This window comes from Babylonia areolata, chromosome 29 (genome assembly GCF_041734735.1).
Source record: "Babylonia areolata isolate BAREFJ2019XMU chromosome 29, ASM4173473v1, whole genome shotgun sequence".
In the NCBI taxonomy this organism is placed as follows: Eukaryota; Metazoa; Mollusca; class Gastropoda; order Neogastropoda; family Buccinidae; genus Babylonia; species Babylonia areolata.
The window spans coordinates 23855218-23877951 of NC_134904.1; the positions used below are offsets into that span (position 1 = coordinate 23855218).

The 22734-nt window shown below is 41.0% G+C and overlaps 1 protein-coding gene across 2 annotated transcripts; it reads right to left on the minus strand.

Annotated features, from left to right (window-relative positions):
• Window positions 1-5298: 5298 nt before the first annotated feature.
• On the minus strand, window positions 5299-22108 carry LOC143274975 (MAGUK p55 subfamily member 3-like). 2 transcript variants are annotated; one of them, XM_076579002.1, is made up of 5 exons: window positions 22029-22108; window positions 18423-18489; window positions 14374-14492; window positions 7632-7787; window positions 5299-5546 (listed from the first exon to the last, which is right to left on the minus strand). In XM_076579002.1, the coding sequence occupies exons 2-5, from the start codon at window positions 18454-18456 to the stop codon at window positions 5313-5315; spliced, it is 543 nt and encodes a 180-aa protein (XP_076435117.1). In that variant the 5' UTR covers window positions 18457-18489; window positions 22029-22108; the 3' UTR covers window positions 5299-5312. The 2 variants fall into 2 exon arrangements, with proteins under 2 accessions (XP_076435117.1, XP_076435118.1); XM_076579003.1 differs by lacking the exon at window positions 22029-22108 and adding an exon at window positions 19381-19477.
• Between the last annotated feature and the right edge of the window lie 626 nt (window positions 22109-22734).

Sequence of the window (22734 nt, forward strand, 5' to 3'; positions counted from 1 at the left end):
AACATAGTGAAAGTCCTGTACACTGAGAGTAAAACACACAAGCTTTTTATGTATTGAGTATAATTTCAAAATGTAATGTTTAAGATGAGAAAGATCAGTTTAAAGCAAATTAAGTCCCCTAGCATTAATTACAGAGTAATTTCCCTTTTTTACTATCTGCACCAAAACGTTTGCAAAATAAATAAAACTTCCATGCTTAGCAAAAGAAGTTCCTGTTTGAACAAAAACTTATAATAATGACTGCTCTTGTTGTGTCAGAATATCAGATCAAAGTGCCAAGTTTAGAGAATACAAAAAATATAAATATAAAAGTAAATGCAGTTTGCATATAATTAGGCTTCATTTTTTTTTTTTTTTTGTGCCCATGCAATATTGTTTTAACCCTCAAAGTGCTGGATATAATAAAATATACTTTCAGAAATCCTGCTTAAAACAAAGGGATAGTTTGCCTCCGCTACCTGTGCTCTGATTTGGGGCATTTGTATGCTTATCAGTAAGAATAAATAGGTAAACCTATACATTTTTGGAAAGTAGAGTGAATGAAGAATCAGATAAAAGTAAGAAAAAGGCTGTACCTTGTATGTAGTTGGAGATATTCCACAGGATATAAGCAACAAATTTTGCACACTTGTTTTCCAAAAACGTCAACCACAGTGTTTATAGGTATTTTCACATCTTTTACAGAGTCAAAATCTCAAACTGGCATTAAACTGTACAGTTAACTCAACAGCATCTGGTCGTCCGCCGGTTTCCGACACTATTCCGCTCACTTGAAAGCCTGTCGGACGCATTGTTACGACAGGTTTTGATCCTTTTTTAACGTTACCGATCTTACTTTAAGGGCGATAATTCACAGTTTTCAGATAGCTCAGACACTTTTCTTGCGAGTTCCTTCCCTTAGACCATTGTTCGTTCGTTCTATAGCAGTTTTCTTTGTTTGTAAAGTGAACCACCCTCACGCTCACCACCAGTTGGTTTTCAACATGGCGACTCCACGTCGAAACCAGTTCGTGCGGAACATAAGAATGGCTCAAGCACTTGAATTGATTCATGAAACCGGGTCTGATGACGAAGATGCTGTTGTTGGAATGTTCGACGATGCAGGTGACGAAATTTCGGACTCTGATTCTGACTTTATTCCTGACGAAAACGATGATGAAGTGGCGGACACTGACGATGATGAAAGCGGAATGACTGGTCAGCAAAACTCGACACCAACACGTGCGCCTGCTGCAGCGGCTGATTCTCCAACTAATGGAGAAGATCCCGAGGAGATGGAAATAGATCAGGACAATCTGTTTGATGATCATATAGATCCAGATTATATGTATGACTGGAGTGAAATTTGGCCAATTTTCCACTCAACCCACCCTTCGGTTTGACACCAGGATTTCAGGGCCCCCTCAAATTGCCACCTTGGGAGGACTGCAAACCAATTGATTTTTACAGTCTCTTCATTGATAAAAGTATGCTAAAACACATGAAAACAGAGACAAACTGTTATGCTGCAAAAATATCCAGCAGGTACAGCAAAGAGAAGAACTTTCCCCACGGTCACAGTTCAACACCTGGAAGCCTGTGACACTGGATGAAATTAGAAAATTTCTGGCTATCCTCATCCACATGGGGATAGTAAAGAAACCAAGAATAGTGGACTACTGGTGTACTAATCCAGTTGTGAAGACTGGATTTGCCTCCAAGCTGTTGAAACGCGACAGGTTCAGAGCCATCCTGTCGTTCTTCCACCTGAACGACAACTCGACATTCCTGGAGCGAAACCATCCTGACCATGATCCACTCCACAAGCTGAGACCATCGATTGACCACCTTGTGCATGTAAGTTATTTTCTTTTTTGTGTGTTTGTTTTGAATGTGTGTGCGTGTGTGTGTGTGTGTGTGTGTGTGTGTGTGTGCATGCTTGTGTGTGTGTGTGAATGTGTGTGAATGTGTGTGTGTGTGTGTGTGTGTGTGTGTGTGTGTGTGTGTGTGTGTGTTATTATTTATTCTTCCCCACTTGTTAAATATTATCAATTCAAATGATAGCAAATGTTAGTAGATAGTGGTAGTATTAGCTGAAGTAGTGGTGATGGTTTGCTGTATCATACATATTGTGATTGTCCACAACAGTAAAAACTGTTTCCATGTTTCAGCTCTTCAAGACTGTGTACATCCCGGAGCAGAATATTTGCATTGACGAGGCCCTTTGCCCCTGGAGAGGCCGGTCATCTTTCCGGGTCTACATGAAGGACAAGCCGGTCAAGTGGGGCATCAAGCTGTATGAGCTGTGTGAGAGCTCCTCGGGGTATGTGTGGAACCTTGAGGTGTACTGCCACAAGCTGGGTCTCAGCAACCGCCCCCACGATGTTGTCTTCAGGCTCCTCGACCACCTGCAAGACTGCGGCTATGTCCTTTATGTGGACAATTACTATTGCTCACCCACCTTGGCCCACAGTCTCACTGCTGTCAACACTGGATGTGTAGGCACTGTGCGGGCTAACCGGGTGGGCATGCCAAAGGATTTGGTGACTGGAGCCTTCGCCCGCGACCAGATGGACCACAGGAGACTGAATCAGGTGATGGTCATTAGGTGGAAGGACAAGAGGGATGTGCATATGATAACCACTCAGCACATCCCTGAAATGATTGCAGTGAGATCACGGTCAGAACACAAAAGAAAACCCAGGGCTGTTGTTGACTACATTGGCAATATGGCTGGTGTTGACCGCAGTGACCAGATGATCTCATACATGCCAATGCACCGGAAGACCATCAAATGGTGGAAGAAGCTGGCCTTCCACCTTTTGACCCTCACAATGATCCAGTCTCACTGCCTGTACAACAAGCTGCAGAGGAGTCTGGGGAAAAAACCGCTGACACTGGAACAATTTGCCATATCAGTATGCTACGACCTCGCCAGTCTTCCAGTTGGGGATGATGAGGAGCGGAATCGTGCTGCTGCCCCGGTCAACGAGGAAGTCAACCGCCTCAACTGCAAACGCCAACACTTCATGGAGAACACAGGCTACAGGCACTGTGTTGTGTGCTATGCCAAGGAGAAGGCAAGAGGAGCCACCAGAGAGCACCTGAAGAACAGGGTGCAGCGCACCAAGTTTCAATGTCGACAGTGCCAGAAAGCCCTATGTGCTGTGCCCTGCTTTGAAATCTACCACACCAAACAAGACTTCAGCAAGTAACAGTGTCACTGAAGTGTCTACAGTCAGTACAGTGTGTGCATTGTGTAAAAAAGAGTGTTTGTGTGGTGTTTTTTTCCAATGAGTGTACAGTCCTGCAAATGTTTTCCAGTGTGTTTTTCAAGACTGCAAGCAGCAATCAGTTTTTTGTGTGTTTTTTTTCCAATATGTTCTCATCAAATCTCTTTTTTTATGCAGCATGCATAAATAGTATCATAAGCACATCAAACCAAGAGTACAGGAGTGTGACTGAACCAGTGTAGGAGGATTCAGAGCATGAAGAAGTGGATTACCTGTGTTCAAAAATTTTTTGTTTTCCTGCCAATGTGTATCATATTGGATTACCTATATCATCAAAACCATATGGTTCCTTCACTTAAGGTAAGCATTTTTAGTAAATTCATTGTTATATCTGTCCACTGGTATGCGTTTTATGTTTGTAGGGTGAGTGGTTGATTTTTTGTGATTTTTTTAAAAACTGCTTAAAATAGTGCGATTTGAGAGGGAAACCCGGCCATTTTGACTGAGGGTAGAGTGAGTTAATGTTCTGGCTGCAGAATCATGATATGAATATAACTGAAACAATGAAATTATAAGCATTGTATTATTTGTTTGAGACACACCCACCGACGCCACGCACACGCACATCTACAATACTTTATGCAATCACAGGCAAAAACAGAAATAAATGTTTTCTTTTAGCTCATGCTGCTTTCAAAAGCAGCAAGAATGCTTTAAATCAAAAATAATTTCCAGTTTTCTAGCTTGATTTGGTCACGAAATCGCAACAGATCCATGCCTAACCCACTTTACCACCCCTCCCCACCCCCATCACCCACCCCCTAGTTTTTGTGGCTGGAGACACAAAACTGAATGAACAACAAGCAAGCCAGCATGCCCAAGTGTCAAAATAACAAAGCCGTTTTCACTAGAATCCCTGTCAGCAAACGAATCATCACTGGTGACAAGGTCACTCATTTCCTGAGCTTCGTCAACTTCAGAGTCACTCATTGTTTACAAAAACTACGAAGATCTGGACTTGTAAACTCGGTCAAAGTTTGTGCAAACACAAGCAGGGAGGCAGTAACACCAGAACGAGGCAGTTTTACGAGGCTGCCGAGTACAGCCGTACGATGTCGGACCTTATGTAAACAGAGCCACGATCGTGGCCCATCGCACTTCACAGGGAAAGCCATGATCGTGGCTCATAGCGCTCTCCGGGTTAAACAAGATGACTGGAAAGAACTGAATTTTTCCTACTTTTATGCCTAATTTGGTGTCAACTGACAAAGTATTTGCAGAGAAAATGTCAATGTTAAAGTTTACCACGGACACACACACACACACACACACACAGACAACCGAACACCGGGTTAAAACATAGACTCACTCTGTTTACACAAGTGAGTCAAAAAGCCCAACACATTCTGGTACTCCATGACCTGCATGCAACTGAGGCCACAAAAAGAAAAAAAAGAAAAAAACAACAACCTGAGAGCATTTGTCTTTTAAACAGCCATCCACACACACACAGTCTGTAATATAGCTAAGGGAATGCTTGCAAAATGAATATGTCTTGAGATTGATTCTAAATTCACTCAGAGCTGGTGTCTTTCCCAGACTGGATGGCAGGAAATTCAAAACCTTTGTGGCAGTGAAACTAAAACCATATTTCCTGTCTCCATTTTATGTTCAGGAAATCACCCACCTATGTTTATTCTCCAAAGAGATAATGGGGGATGCTTGCAAACTGCTGACCTCAAGCTCAAGATTTTGGGCAGAAACCTGTAGTCATCAACAGTTGTACAGGGCCCAAGAACATACTCCATTCAGCATGGCAATACCTCCAGTAATAAAGCACACAAAGCAATGTAAACACATATACATATTTTTGCTGTTGTTTTTTTTTATCTTACAAACATATTTGTTTATTGCTCAGATTGCTTTGAATTCAGGACAGCTCATAGTTCTGTGTGTGAGTCAATGTTACAACAGCTATTGGTGGTTGCATCAGCCTATATGTGCCTGTGCCTTGTGTGTGAATGTTCTGGACCAACAGAATTATCTTTTCTTTGTTGCAGAAAAGCTAAGGCATGACTTCTTTTTGTTCAAAGATTACAATTAGAAGCTGATTAAGGACACTGGCATTTTAAATGTAGGCAAAGCCCCCACTCCTCCATCATCCCTTTGGTGACTGACCAGCGGTTGCTTCCCCTGCTTGGTGATGGTCACCAGGCGATGTTCCTCCTCAACCGCATCAAAGACAGGAGGGGGCGCTGCCAACAGACCCAGCGACTTGGGCAGCCTGGTGCCATAGTTCTCTTGAGCCACGTCATCATGAGCACGGATTAGTGCCTGGCATGAAAAAATATGAATAAACACAAGGCTTAATGTCAAATCAAAATGATCCTCAGTTTAAAATTTTCAGTTTCACAGTGAATGGATAAGTGGGTTTTTTTTAATAATTTTGGGGTGGTTTTTTTCAATTTTCTACTACAGCTTATATGTGTCCTGATATGACCATTAGTGGACTGCGCTCATGGATCTTTGTGAATATGATTGTAAGACAACTGCACACAGATGTTTATGGATATGACTGTCAGCAGACTGTGCAGGCAAAAAATTACTGGAGAAAGAAATATGCTTAATATGGTCAACTTTTTTATACTGAAAATGTAAGGTTTCTTACTTTTGATGAGTTTCAGGAAAAATTTCCAGATATTTTGGGAATTGATTTTCTGTTGTATAATGGTGTTATAAACGCAGTTCGACAGTATCAACATAAATTTGGTATTGAACTAATTGCACAATATCATATTCTTGCACCTAAGATTTCGTTCACTATTTGTAAGGTGAGTGAATACATTCAGTCTGTATTCTTGAAATCTGATGTGTTGCCAACAGCTGTAATCAAATGAAACAATACCTTTTCTGAACTGAATTCAAATGTTATTTTTTGACAGTGTTTTAAGTGCAAGGATGTTCAGTTGAAATGGTTTCAAACAAGAGTCATACACAGGATTTACCAACTCAAAAGTATTTACACTACTGTAAGATTGTTGAAGATCCCATGTGTACACTTTGTAATCATGACATTCAGGATATCCAACATTTGTTTTGGCAGTGTCCTGAAACGAGGTTGTTTTGGACAAATTTTGAAAAAATATTTCAAGAAAAATGTCACCATAGTTCAATGTTCAAATAATATGAAGAGTTATATATTTTTGGTACACAAAAAAGACTTCACTACAGATGCCGAATTAGATTTCATGCTGATTACTGCAAAATTTCATATTTATAAATGTTATTTGGCAAATACAAAACCAAGCATTCAAGCCTATGTTGCAAATTTACAAGAGAGATACTTAGAAAAGAACTATCTTGCTAGAATTATAGATGATGTAACACTATTCAATTCAAAGTGGATAGATACTTAGAAAAGAACTATCCTGCTAGAATTACAGATGATGTAACACTATTCAATTCAAAGTGGATGCCATATGAAGCATTGTTTACACATAATTATGTAAAGATGTTGAAATAGAATGCATGTACACGTTGACTTTATTTTTATCTTCATGACGATTCTCTTTTTGGTCATCATTGTTTACATATTTTTGCTTACAGATGCAGGTGCACTGGCTCTCACAACCACAACACCCCCCCCCCACCTGCCCGCCTTCCAACCCCCCCCCCCCCTGCCCACCTTTCAACCCCCCCCTCCCCCCTCCCCAGCCACCCCCTCCCTCTATGTGCTTCTTTTTTTTTTTTCTCGTTCTTGTGTTACACATGTTGTAGTGTATGCCAAAAAAGAAAAAGGTTGTATCAATGTCAAAAACTAGTATTAATGGTCAAGCTGTAATTAAATGTCCAACAGCAAAACTAATACTGCCTGAAGATCTGATTATTCACAAAACTTGCAACAACAAAAAAGCTGCAAAATTACACATAAAACAAACAAAAAATGCAAAAAGCAGAGACAAAACAAAGCAAAGTATTAATCAGACATATATCATAGTATCATTAGACAGTTCCACATATGCCTCACAGTAATATCACTGGTCTATCGCAAGACAGGATAGTTCACTTTGTATGCATCCAATAAAAAAGGTTCATACCACACAGCAAACCTGAACAAGAAGATCCCTAAAAAAATTTTTTTTTTAATTTGTTTCTGTAAAATAACATTTAACTTATCACACCTACTGTGATCCACTAGTGTACACTCCAGCAGGGGTGTAATTCCTGTCCTCTGCAAAATGCTACTCCACCAAAGCTGGCAAACTGAAAGAAGCTGTGGAAAGCAGCCTCCCATAGTATATCACCTCCCTTCTGTCTACTTTGACTGCAGTGGGATGAACTCCTTTACAACCAGAGTAAACCACTGTACAGACAGGTGATGGCTATATTAACTGTGATGCCTGTTGCCCAAGTTGGTACCTGGATGTGTGGGTTCTTGAGGACGTCACGGAGCTGCTTGGCACGGGTGTGGGTGGGGGCGCGAGCAGACATGACGTCCAGCACGTCGTAGAACACCTCCTTGGCTTCCTCATCCTGTGGGTCTGGCAGCTCTCCCTCCGTCAGGTCATCGTACATCTGGAGGCAACACACCACAGTCTGTGTACCACAACACACACACAACAGCCTGTGTAACCACAGTCTGTGTACCACAACACACACCACACTCTGTGTACCACAACACACACCACAGTCTGTGTACCACAACACACAACACACACCACACACCACAGTCTGTGGACCACAACATACACTACAGTCTGTGTACCACAACACACACCACAGTCTGTGTACCACAACACACAACACACACCACAATCTGTGTACCACAACACACACCAGTCTGTGTACCACAACACACACCACAGTCTGAGTACCACAACACATACCACAGTCTGTGTACCACAACACATACCACAGTCTGTGTACCACAACACACACCAGTCTGTGCAGCACAACACATACCACAGTCTGTGTACCACAACACACACCAGTCAGTGCAGCACAACACATACCACAGTCTGTGTACCAAAACACATACCACAGTCTGTGTACCACAGAACACACCAGTCTGCGTACCACAGTCTGTGTACCACAACACATACCACACACCACAGTCTGTGTACCACAAAACACACCACAGTCTGTGTACCACAACACACACCAGTCTGTGTACCACAACACACACCACAGTCTGTGTACCACAACACACACCACACACCACAATCGGTGTACCATAACACACACCACAGTCTGTGTACCACAACACATACCACAGTCTGTGTACCATAACACACACACTCTGTGTACCACAACACACACCACAGTCTGTGTACCACAAAACACACCAGTTTGTATACAAACCACAATCTGTGTACCACAACACACACCACAGTCTATGTACCAAAACACATCACAGTCTGTGTACCACAACACACACCACAGTCTGTGTACCACAACACACACCAGTCTGTGCACCACAACACACACCACAGTCTGTGTACCACAACACACACCACACACCACAGTCTGTGTACCACAACACATACCACAGCATGTGTACCACAACACACACCACAGTCTGTGCACCACAACACACACCACAGTCTGTGAACCACAAAACACACCTCAGTCTGTGTTCCACAACACACACCAGTTTGTGTACCACAACACATACCACAGCATGTGTACCACAACACACACCACAGTCTGTGAACCACAAAACACACCACAGTCTGTGTTCCACAACACACACACCACAGTCTGTGAACCACAAAACACACCACAGTCTGTGTTCCACAAAACATACCACAGTCTGTGCACCACAACACACACCACTGTCTGTGAACCACAAAACACACCACATTCTGTGTACCAAAACACACCACAGTCTGTGTACCACAACACACCACAGCCTGTGTACCACAACACATACCACAGTCTGTACACCACAACACACACCACAGTCTGTGTACTACAAAACACACCACAGCCTGTGTACCACAACACACACTAGTCTGTGTACCACAACACATACCACAGTCTGTGTACCACAACACATACCACAGTCTGTGTACCACAACACACACCACACACCACAGTCTGTGTACCACAACACATACCACAGCATGTGTACCACAACACACACCACAGTCTGTGCACCACAACACACACCACAGTCTGTACACCACAACACACACCACAGTCTGTGTACTACAAAACACACCACAGCCTGTGTACCACAACACACACTAGTCTGTGTACCACAACACATACCACAGTCTGTGTACCACAACACATACCACAGTCTGTGTACCACAACACACACCACACACCACAGTCTGTGTACCACAACACATACCACAGCATGTGTACCACAACACACACCACAGTCTGTGCACCACAACACACACCACAGTCTGTGAACCACAAAACACACCTCAGTCTGTGTTCCACAACACGCACCAGTTTGTGTACCACAACACATACCACAGCATGTGTACCACAACACACACCACAGTCTGTGAACCACAAAACACACCACAGTCTGTGTTCCACAACACACACACCACAGTCTGTGAACCACAAAACACACCACAGTCTGTGTACCACAAAACATACCACAGTCTGTGCACCACAACACACACCACTGTCTGTGAACCACAAAACACACCACATTCTGTGTACCAAAACACACCACAGTCTGTGTACCACAACACACACTAGTCTGTGTACCACAACACACACCACAGTCTGTGTACCACAACACACACCACAATCTGTGTACCACAACACACACCAGTCTGTGTACCACAACACACACCACAGTCTGTGTACCACAACACACACCACAGTCTGTGCACCACAACACACACCACAGTCTGTGCACCATAAACATACCACAGTCTGTGTACCAAAACACATACCACAGCCTGTGTACCACAACACATACCACATGTGTGCACCACAACACACACCAGTCTGTGTACCACAAAACACACCACAGCCTGTGTACCACAACACACACTAGTCTGTGTACCACAACACATACCACAGTCTGTGTACCACAACACATACCACAGTCTGTGTACAACAACACATACCACAGTCTGTGTACCACAACACACACCACACACCATGGTCTGTGTACCACAAAACACACCACAGTCTGTGTACCACAACACACACTAGTCTGTGTACCACAACACACACCACAATCTGTGTACCACAACACACACCAGTCTGTGTACCATAACACATACCACGGTCTGTGTACCAAAACACATACCACAGCCTGTGTACAACACATACCACAGTCTGTGCACCACAACACATACCACAGTCTGTGTACCACAACACATACTAGTCTGTGTACCACAACACATACCACAGTCTGTGTACCACAACACATACCACAGTCTGTATACAACAACATATACCACAGACTGTGTACCACAACACACACCACACACCATGGTCTGTGTACCACAAAACACACCACAGTCTGTGTAGCACAACACACACCACACTCTGTGTACCACAACACACATCACACACCACAGTCTGTGTACCACAACACACACCACACACCACAGTCTGTGTACCACAACACATAGCACAGTCTGTGTACCACAACACACACCAGTCTGTGAACCACAACATACACCAGTCTGTGTACACACCACAGTCTGTGTACCACAACACACACCACAGTCTGTATACCACAGAACATACCACAGTCTGTGTACCACAACACACACCAGTCTGTGTACCACAACACACACCACAGTCTGTATACCACAGAACATACCACAGTCTGTGTACCACAACACACACCACAGTCTGTGTACACACCACAGTCTGTGTACCACAACACACACACCAGTCTGTGTACCACAACACACACCACAGTCCGTGTACCACAAAATACACTACAGTCTGTGTACCACAAAACACACGGCAGTCTGTGTACTACAACACACACACACCACAGCCTGTGTACCACAAAACATATCACAGTCTGTGTACCACAACACACACCAGTCTGTGCACTACAACACACACCACATTCTGTGTACCAAAACACACCACACTCTGTGTACCACAACACACACCACAGTCTGTGAACCACAAAACATACCACAGTCTGTGAACCACAACACACACCACAATCTGTGTACCACAACACACACCAGTCTGTGTACCACAACACACACCAGAGCCTGTGTACCAGAAAACATACCACAGTCTGTGAACTACAACACACACCACAGTCTGTGAACCACAACACACACCAGTCTGTGTGCCACAACACACACCACAGTCTGTGAACCACAAAACATACCACAGTGTGCGAACCACAACACACACCAGTCTGTGTACCACAACACACACCACAGCCTGTGTACCACAAAACATACCACAGTCTGTGTACCACAACACACACCACAGCCTGTGTACCACAAAACATACCACAGTCTGGGTACCAAAACACACCACAGTCTGTGTACCACAACACACACCAGTCTGTGTACCACTGTCACACAGAAAAGAACCTGAAGACACACCTCTTTAAACTTTCTCTCTCCTGGTGTGTGCATGTGTGTATTGGTTTTTGTTTCTGGGTATGTTAATGGGGTGTTGTGAAAGGGGGTTTGGTGGGTGTACTGCAAATCACTTTGGCATTGTGAAGTTAACAGTGACCCAGCTGGTCCATAGTGACAGTGCAGGGGGAGGAGGGGGGAGCACTGTTCATAAGTTTGCTTGCAGATGTTAGTTTTTTGATCAATGCTAGCATGCTTTTCTAAAACCATGCTGTACAGTAATTCAAGACTCGCACGAAGCTGTTCATCACCTTCATCTCTCTCTCTCTCTCTCTCTCTCTCTCTCTCTCTCCCTGTCTTGAATAAGTGGATGGTTTGTATTTGATGTCAACACTTGGTCAAACCACAGAGCTATATTTGACCTCCTGCTCTGCCTTCTCTCCTTTGCTGGTACATCTAGCTCTTCAACACCCCTACACGTTCCTCTTTTCAAATCATCATTTAACTTTCAGTCATGTCAAGCAAACCTGACAAGATTTTGCCACAACCAGCACTAAATTCATCGTCATCAATGACTTGTAACGCTTCTGCAACATCTTGGAAGGCAATATCGCCAATTGTTTTTGGCTGTAACACATTGCTGTTTAGAGCCACTGGGGTAAGGATGTGGTTCATCATCAGCCATTTTGAAAGCATCACGAAGGAAGTATTGACAGTAACATCCAGAAATTATCACACAGAGCATGACTGGCTGTTGCTCCTTGCAGCTGATTAAAGTGGACATACCAAGCTTTCAGACTGGTAGCTATTGGGACATATCACTTTAAAATAAAACTGTGAAAAATCCTGAAATGATGCTACTATATATGTACGTCATGGGGCAAATAGCGAAGCATTTTTCAAGATATATATATATATATGCTATGGGGCAGTGAAGAGGTTAGATATTTGTGATTTTAGATGTCTTCTGATATACGTGATTGGTTTTTAGTAAATTGTGATTCGTTCTTATTGTGAGATGGTTTTAACTCAATGAACCAAGCCTCAAGCATTGCTTTGGCATCAAAATGCATCTCAGTAAAACAGTTTTCACATTCCTCCATGTGCAGAAACTGCAAGGAAAGGGAACTAACTCCTGCAATAGTTCCGGACATGTCCACATGTAATTTGGAGGAAAAACTGAATATTTTCTGCATTTTTTCTGCATCACCATGACATGGAAACCTGACAGGCTGTGAACTCCCCAGGCTTGAATGGGTTAAGCACTCGGCTATCAGTGTTCAGCACTGTGATATGAAATGTGCATAATTTACGTATTGCTATACATGATATGCACAACAAGTGTTGTGTTGTATATAACTGTTATTGTTTTTTTTTACATAGAAAGGTGCTCTATAAATCAAATTATTATCAATATCTGTATTACAGCTCTCATACTATATGTTGTTTTCATGTGGGTGGGGGGGGGGAGGGTTCTTCTTTTTTTTTTGTTTTAGTTCACCTACAAGAGATGTAGATACTGAGTTTTCAAGATGGTGAACATATCACTTCATCTTATAATTCTTTTTTTGTGTGTGCGCAGATTTTCCCCCAAATGTTCTCAGAAAACTAACATAATGTGCAAGGATATTTCCAGCCTGCATAGGAACAGTCTGGAGTTTAAAAAAACTGTAAAAAAATTTTTTTTAAAGTGTTGAATGCAAGTGAACATTCATAGTGATGAAATCTCTGATGCAAGTTTTTTTCCTCCAAATAATGGATTTGACAACTCTCTGGAATTAAGCTGTACACTAAACCTGGTGATCAACACATCACTGATGAGTTGCTTTTAATTCAGTAAAACTTAACCTCTCTGTTACACCTAACTTAGATTTATGTTTCTTTTTGCAATAACCCTTGAACACCTCTTTTGTTAAATTTACGGAGCTATTGGAGCTTTCTGCGATGCCTGTCCCCATTTGATTAACGGAGTTAATTCATCAAATGTTTCAGGAGGGGGAGAACCACTGACTAAAGACTACAGGTTCAGGAAGGGTTTATTAACATGATTTTTTTCACTTTTCCAACTTACTGAGTCATACAGTTCTCGCAAAACTGTTTTTTCTCCCGAAAATCATAACTGGTCTTCAAAATGGTGATGCGATGCCACAACAGTCCCAGACTCACCATCCTTTCCACATTTGTCAGCACTGAAAGTGATTCAGGAAATTATGAATGATGTCAAGAGTGGTGAGTAAACGACTGAGGAAGATACTTCTGAGAAGAAAAGACTGAGGCTTACTGCTCCTTTTTTGTTTGTTTGTTTGTTGTTGTTGTTGTTTTTTTGTTTTGTTTTTTGTTTCTATGCTGAGTGCTTGTGAGTTTGTTTGTGTAAACCATTCACAAAACATTCTAAACATGTTTCAAAATCAATAAATGCTCGGCTGTAGTTGCTTTCATTTTCTCCGCATAGGCGGATAGTAGTTTGCACAGGACAGGAATGTCAGACCCCTGCCGGAGTCTGCACTAGTTGGGTCACGGTTAAGTATGTGTAATTAAAGCTGAATTTAAGGGAACAGCAAACACTGATAAGACTCAGAAAGTCAGAAAGTTCAGAAAGTGTGAGCTGTGCAGGCTGTTACCTCTAGCAGTGCTCCCAGTGAAGGCTCATCAAAAAAGTCCTGCAGAAAGTCTGCTTGGGCTTCTGATGCTCCCACATCTTCAAAGATGTCAATGTTGTCCTGAATCGTCTCCAAGGCCTCTGTGAAAAACACACTTCTGTACACACCATAATGAAATGAAAGAGACTCAATAAATTTCCGAATTATTAATAATGACACTGATTTGCTAATTTGCTAAATATTAATAAGTACTATATCCTTAGAATTATTAACAATATCATTGTAAAAAAAATAAAATAAAATAAAAAGAAAAAAAAGAAAAAAAAAGAGACAGAAAGAGAGTGATCTTGAGTGGTTCATGTAATTTGTAACTTTTTCTTTCATGTAAAGTGCTCTGAGCTCAGCGTGATACATTAATTTCATTATTTATCTATTTATTTATTTCTAAGTGGTGAAAACAAATGTTAGAAATATATGTTTGAATTTAAGATCCCCCCCCTCCCCCCGACGTAAAATATTCAACATAAATTGCCAAATTCTACAGTTAAGTTTACATTTCTGAATGAAGAATTAACCCCTAGGCTGCCTGCATAACGAGATAACTCGTCATGGCAAGCATGTATGCTTCACTGCCACAATGACGAGATAACTTGTCATCGAAATATTCTGACTTTTCCCTGCTTTGCATTCAGTTCGTTGACAAAAATGCTGGTAGCTTTAGCTTGGGGAATCTTTCTGGATTCTATTCATAGCTAGAAACACCATCTGCCTCATAAGGCAGTCCTTTATTTGAACGTTTTGGTTGGGTCACTGTCGCAGTGTTTTGCCAAGCTCCTCTCCTCGCTCGCTCAACAAAATGTCGGACTGACTCCGTGCTCAAGACATGCGCTCGTGGCGAACTAAATCAACCAAGATTACTTTCTTTAGCTGATGCTCAGAAAGAATTGGAGCATAAATTCGAAGGAGAAGACAGTGGTGAACATTTATAGGATGATTTGAAAGAAAATAAAGGGAGCAATCAAGAGAGCGGCCAAGATACAACTATCAGTGAGTGATGCCGGCTGTTCAACTCGAGCAGACGACAGGTCACCGAATTTTTAGCAGGACACCGTATGAGCTATTTTCTTGGCACTCAGCCAACGTGGTCTGATGATAACTGGATGAAGTGACAGTGTGAGAGGGGTGAAGAGGAGGGGGGTGGAGACTGAGGTGGCGTGGCCTCACATCCATATTATCACTTGCAGAAGTCACAATGCATCTATTTCTTTTTCATTTTTTTTTATATTGTGGTTGTTCTAGTATGATTTTGTGTGTGCAGATATCCATTTGTCCAGAAAATGATATTTTTGTGCAAATTACCAGACTAATGTTTGTAATGAACAAGTTGAAAATGTGACAAAAAACAAAACACTGATTTCAAAACAACAGCATGTCACTTAAAATGCATAAAATGGGAAAACATTATGTGTTTTGTATTCTTTATTCATTTCCCTTTCAGAAAATATATACTTTTATGGGTCTTTCTCCAATAACAAAGAGCACAGAATTTTTTGAAAATTTATACCCGTTTTTTGTGAAAAAAAAACCCTGGCAAATAGATTTCACTTAAATCTTATTTTCCTGGCAGCGAAAGGGTTAAGTCAGCTCACATATATCAAAACAAAACAGTACAAAAAAAACAAAACAAAAAACAACAGCAACAAAAATCTGTTAGTTTCTGAAATATGCTTAATCATCAATATATTGCTTGGAAAATAAATTAATTTCATGCAAAATAATCATAATCATACACACTGCATGTATCAAAACATATATCAGTGTTTCAATTTCACACACAAGCAGTAATTTTAGTTCCAACTTCTTGAAATTATTAGGTGCATACTATGAAATAAGCAAGGGAGGCCAGGCTGTAATCAGTAAGAACCAGGAAATGAAGAATATATGAGCAATCGGTGAACTTACATATTAACCCTTTCGCTGCCAGGAAAATAAGATTTAAGTGAAATCTATTTGCCAGGGTTTTTTAACAAAAAACAGGTATAAATTTTCAAAAAATTCTGTGCTCTTTGTTATTGGAGAAAGACCCATAAAAGTATATATTTTCTGAAAGGTAAATGAATAAAGAATACAAAACACATGCTGTTTTCCCATTTTATATATTTTTAGTGACATGCTGTTGTTTTGAAATCAGTGTTTTGTTTTTTGTCACATTTTCAATTTATTCATTACAAACATTGTATAGCTGAAACTGTCCACTGAATTGCAAATATGTTTTATTGGTGCTAATGAGTTGGTCAAAAGGAAGAGAGAGACAGAAAAAAAATGACTTAAAGGAAACGTTTGTTAAAAAATGACAACTCCTTTCTAGTATTTGATGGGCCGCTTCAGGTACTTCATCTTGAGGAATTTTGTTTCAGGTTCTCCCTAGTCAATATGGATGTAAAGCTGATGAAAAGGAATTATGTGTTTATACAACTATTTTCCCACAGTCAGTGTATAACATGCCGATATACATTTCAGACAGTTAACATTGTTGGGACTTATTTTGTTATATTGGGAACACTGTCAATACAACAGCTCCCCTTATAACCTGTACTGGTTTTGGCTTTGGGGGTTTGCATTTTAAATAACGCCCCTCAAGAGCATTTGACTAGAGTCCATCCACTGGATCGTCGTGTGCATTTTAAGTATATACTGAACTTTAAGGGCTACATTTAAAATGATGCCCCTTTAAGAATTCAGTGTGGGCAAACCGTTTTGGCCTGACGTAGGTTATACATTTTGTGAAAATCTGACTCTGAGGGTTCACGCTCAAGATAACGTTCCTCGAGGGTTACTGATTTTTGTTTGAGATTTTAATGGATTTTGCATTTTTCCGATTTTTGCAACTCAGTGTCTTGGGATTTGCACTTAAGATAATGTTTTGTGTGTTCGTTGGTTTGAATGGGTGTATTAGTGCATGATTTAGGCCCCCTTTTATGTAGTCATGAAAAGTGCCAGCGAGGACGCTGGTTGTAACAGAGAAGGGGGGGATGTAGCCGGGTTGGCTGTGATCTTCGTTGGGCCAGCTTAGCAGACGACGTTTGTGACTCGCCGAAGGTTACTAAGGAAGTTGTAAATCGGTCACAAGTTATCTCCCTTTACAGGGAACCGTATGATGATTTTCATCAATTTGTTAAATTATAAACACTTCCTTATAGATGAGATTATAGTTTTATGTTATGGGACTTCAGAACGATCATACTTCTCAAATGTAATGATATCATTTGACCAGAAAGCCTATAACTTTTTTAAACTAATATTTATGTGAATGAGTTTTGGCGCGATCTTCGAAATCCACTCAGTTGAAACATACAAAATACCTTCGTTTTCTGTAACTCGGTATAGTTGCCGTGGAATTTAGATTGTGCATTAAAATGTAAATGATTAAGCTTCTTCTCGTGTGCTGCTTTCCGTGTACACCTAAGTTATAGACATGCGATGGTACGAAATGTCTGACGGCATTTCGGCGCCACAAAACTATCTCTTCTTCAAGCCATTGGAATTCGTCAAAATATGTTTTTACAATACCTACACATTTTTATAGCGTGTCTTGCAGATGTTTGCATTTCTAAGTCAGAAGCCGCTAAATTTGGTCAAACAAACACAAGCTTGGCCCCTCAAGGCTCGCGGAGGGCCGGTTTCGTGAGTCGCTTCGCGGCGCTGGCTTTGCGGTTCGGCGGAACAGAATATAAGGAGTGAGCGAGTGCCAGACAAATAGAGAACTCTCCTGGTCTGGAAGAATGAGAGAATAAAAGAAGAAAAACCGGCGCACCGCCTTCCCGAGTCTACCTTGCCTGGCAACAGCTCTCTTCTGCTAACACCTTCTACCTGTCTTCACCTTCTCTAACACCACCTTACCACACCATCATATATATATATATATATATATATAATCATACATATGTGTAGTAATTATAAATGAAAATACATGAAATTATTAACAAACAAAATGAAAATATGAAGCATTAGATATGCCTGAACAACAGCATTTCCTTCCAATAATGCCACTGCCATGATATTCAACTCACCAATGGCACTGATTTTCTTTTCTCCAGCTGGCATTTGTCTGTTTACTGCTCTACATCATCCATCAAGCTGTGGAATTCATAAAGGAAATTCATATCAATACATTTGAGCATAAAATGATTTAATGAAATATTACAAAAAACAACAACAAAAAACCCTTAGCATAACTCACAAATGCAATTAGACAGAGCTATCAGCTATCCTGTATGTGCACACACACCAGTCACTGGGACCGTAATTAAGAACACCAGTACATCAAAAGAGACACCCTGTCAGAAATCCTATCTGGTCGACCATGTCTACTGGTATCTAATTTCCTCTTTTCTAGGTAGCTAGGTAGGAGGGGAGAGGGAAGAGGAAAACAGAAAAGGTAGAAAACTACCAAAAAATGCATAACAGTAACAATTCAATAATGATAATAATAATCAGAAGCCATTAACACAATTATGAAGTACACTAAAGGAATATAGAAATAGGGCTATAAACTAATGCTTGTGAAAATTCGACCATAAGAACCTCGTCAGAAATAACTTTCCAAAAATCATCTGCAGAATAGTTATTCTCTTTGAAATACTTGGGCAAGAAGGTACATAACTGCTGACAGTGAAACAAACAATGATGCTGAACTGCTTACCAGAGATGCATGTAACATTTTTACTATACTTTGTCTTCAGCGCATCAAGTTTTATACATTAAATTAAATTAAATTAAAAATATTGCTTAGAGCCCAGCCGACCATGAAGGCCATATCAGGGCTATCCACTACTCAAAGTCTGATCACCGCAGATGGGCCACCCCAATGTTTTCAGCTTTCTACTGCACTGTGATCACTCCATGATAAAAATTTCACAACTTTTGTACTAAGCATATACTATATTAAATACTATTAAAAATATTTATTTCTTTTAAATATTGCAATATTGACTTCATACAGGTCATACATACATCACACATTCCTACCTCCTGAAAGGAGAAGAGGCTCCTTGGTGTATTCCGTGTGATGAGCCACTCACTGTGCAACATATTCTGATTGATTGTTGGGACTTTTATGACACACGACGGGGTTTTTTTACAGCAGATTCATTGAGAACGTTGTTCCGTGATGTCCCTCCGTGGACAATATTGCAAGTTTTATACAGAAGAGAGTGGAGGTTATTAATCTTGTATAGTAAGCTGATGTATTCAGTATATTTTCTTTAATAATATTCTCGGGAAATAATGTCCCTTTATGTTTTAAAAACTTTTCCTTCCATCAGTTATGAAATCGACCCCATGCTGATTTTTCTAACAAAGTGTATGCCTCTTTTACAGAAAGATGTACATGTATATTAGTCGATTTTTCTGGATCTCTGTGTATGTGTGTGTGAGCATGCATGTGTGTATGCTTGTGCATGCATGCACACATGCTTGCAGGTGTGCATGTGTGTGAATCAGTATCAGAATATCTATTTTACACAAAAATCCTAAAAATAGGTTCATAGGCACAACAAAGAGTGAAACCATTTCAAGGTTCATAGGCACAACAAAGAGTGAAAACATTTCAACCAAACTGACTACAACTTTAAGATGTGTAAGTTATAACACCCAGTGGCATGTACCTTGAAACATTTGTACATGGATTGTGCTGATGAAAGCTGTGTGTGTGGGATGGATTTCGAGCAAAGTTCCTATTCTGATCCACTGGCTTTCTCAATTACACCTTGAATAGGTTGGCATTAAGTGTATGAGCAGGACAGGTAACTTTGTGTGTGTGTATGTGTGTGTGTGTGTGTGTGTGTGTGTGTGTGTGTGTGTGTGTGTGTGATCTTGTGTGTACGTACATGCGTGCGTGTGCGTGTGTGAGACAAACTAATTTCATCAGCTATTTCCTCTTCTCCCCCTCTCATCTTTTTAGAAAATGTTAAACAAAGCCAGCCTTAACATTGTATCCTGAAACTAAATTAGTGGATCATATCCGAAGGCAACAGACAACTGAACTTTCTCGCATGTGTGTGAAAATGTTTTCTACACTTGTCCACTTGGGCAACCAATTTTTGACCATCAGTATGAGGGTGATTAAGCAGTCAACTTCAGTGCAAACTGATCACACTTCCCTCCTCCACTTTATACTTTAACAGTGCCTCTTTTTTTTTTTTTTTTCCTTTTTTTTTCCATAGAATCCTAGCAGATTGCAGTGTGACTGAGACAGGGCATGTTCTATGATTAGATGAATAAAACATGAACATGTCAGCACTTAAATGACAGATCCAGTCCCTTTCCCCAACCCTCCCCCCTCTCAGGTGAGCATCCCATGTGCAATGCACACAATGGATGGTGCATATCATTTAACTTTGCTCTTGAATATTTTGTCACATAGGCCAAATTAGAGCAGTCAGTAACATGTTGCTGATCAGTTTTGGTTTTCAAAAAAGAGGCCATCAGACGCTTTAACTAAAAAACAAATCAGGGAAAGAAATAGTAAATATGACTGAGAGACCATTATAAGATTATTTCTGGAATCATGGATGAAAAACAAGAATGCTGTTCAACAATGAAAGGAAAAGGCCCTAAAGCACCATGCACTGTCAGCAGTGTTTGGAATATGCTGCTGATCAAAAGTCACCATTGCTTGCAGGCTCTTTGTCACACTGATGTGATTACTGTCATTATGTATTAAAAAGTGAACTTCACATCAAAAGTGCAGAAAGACAATGTGCAAACAAGGGGGAAACGGAGATCAACCAGATCAAAGATACTTCAGGCCAGTGTTCTCACTGCTTGTCTCATCTGACTCATCATTGCACAACCAGCTGTTACTTGTACTTATAAACCATCTCTTTCCTTTGGCTGGGCAAGTAGACACTGGGTGGGGGTGGGGGCAGTAAATTTTTTTTACCTCTTTGTCCCCAGGACAACTAAAAATTTTCTGCATTAGAAGAAAGACAAGAAGGCATATAAAGATGGTACAGAAATTAGAATAAAAAACAATGGAGTCAAAGATTACAAATCAATGTGTGAGAGAGATTCAGTGTGTGTGTGTGTGTGTGTGTGTGTGTGTGTGTGTGTGTGTGTGTGTGTACCTATCAGAGTGGATTTCTAGAGAATTTTGCCAGAGAGTAGGATTCGAACCCAGTCCCTAACAGACAGGTAGTGAGAGAGTGACAGAACAAGACTTTTATCTGAGAACAGAATAGCAAATGTGTTCACCCTACGCCAGCCCTGTATCTGACCGGTCTTCACAATAAAAAAACAAAAACAAGAATATGGATTGGAAAACATCCCCCACCCCCACTCCTGAAGTGCATGACTATTTCAAAAACATGCCACTGAAAAACATATACCAGCAAGTATGAAATGAACTTCATACAGGTGTGGGTGAGAGAGAGAGAGAGAGAGAGAGAGAGAGATCTTGCAATAGAACCAGAATGACACGCAAAAATGTCAACAATGCGTACATTGTGCTTCACACGGAAGACAACGATGCTTCCGAGATAAAAAGACTGCAAAACTAAATGTCGATCGATTTGTCACTATTACGTGCCAATAAGTTGTAGGAACACCTTAAGATCAAAATAAGCAATGCTCTGAACGACAAATGACATGCTGAAAAGAACGGTGTCAACACAAACCTTTTTCAGTGCGTGGTTCCGTGTCCACGTCTGCGTTTGACTTTGTTACGGTGGAAAGATGTCATCGGGTGATGCACTTCCGGGCGATAAAGCACTCGTACAGTTGTGTCCCTTGTCACATCTCTCAGCTCTTCGACGAATTGGGATTAAGCAGTGAATCTGTCAGTCATTCACATAGCGTCACTAGGACAAGCAAAGATTGGTTATTAATCAGTTCAACTAGTTGGGGGAGTGAGTGCTATAGTTTGCATTAGTATACACAGTATGTTGTGGGAAGGGATAAAACCAGTCAGCACAGCCAGTTCTCAGCTGTCTCCCAGAAGAACTGACTGACACAGGGTGACTGACTGATCAGTGATGTGAGGAACAAGGAAATCCCTGTTGGGCTGTGTGCTGCTTATAGGTGCTGCTTTAGGTGTAGGATGATCTTTTTACTGTGCGCTGCTTGTATGAAGTACTTGAAGTAGGCAGTGTGTGCTGCCTTAGTGTGTGTTGCTTTTGCTGAGTAGGGTGAACTGCTTAGTGTGTGTGCTGTATTGTAAAGTAAACACTCTATAAAAAACACTCCATGTGGCCCTGCTATTGATGTGAGAAGAGAGTGAGTGAGTGCAAGTGAGTGAGTGCATCATTAGTTGATCCTATATCCCCCTGTCTGTTCCCTTCTCTCTTCTATTAGAATCGAACCACTCTCTCAAAAACACCTTTT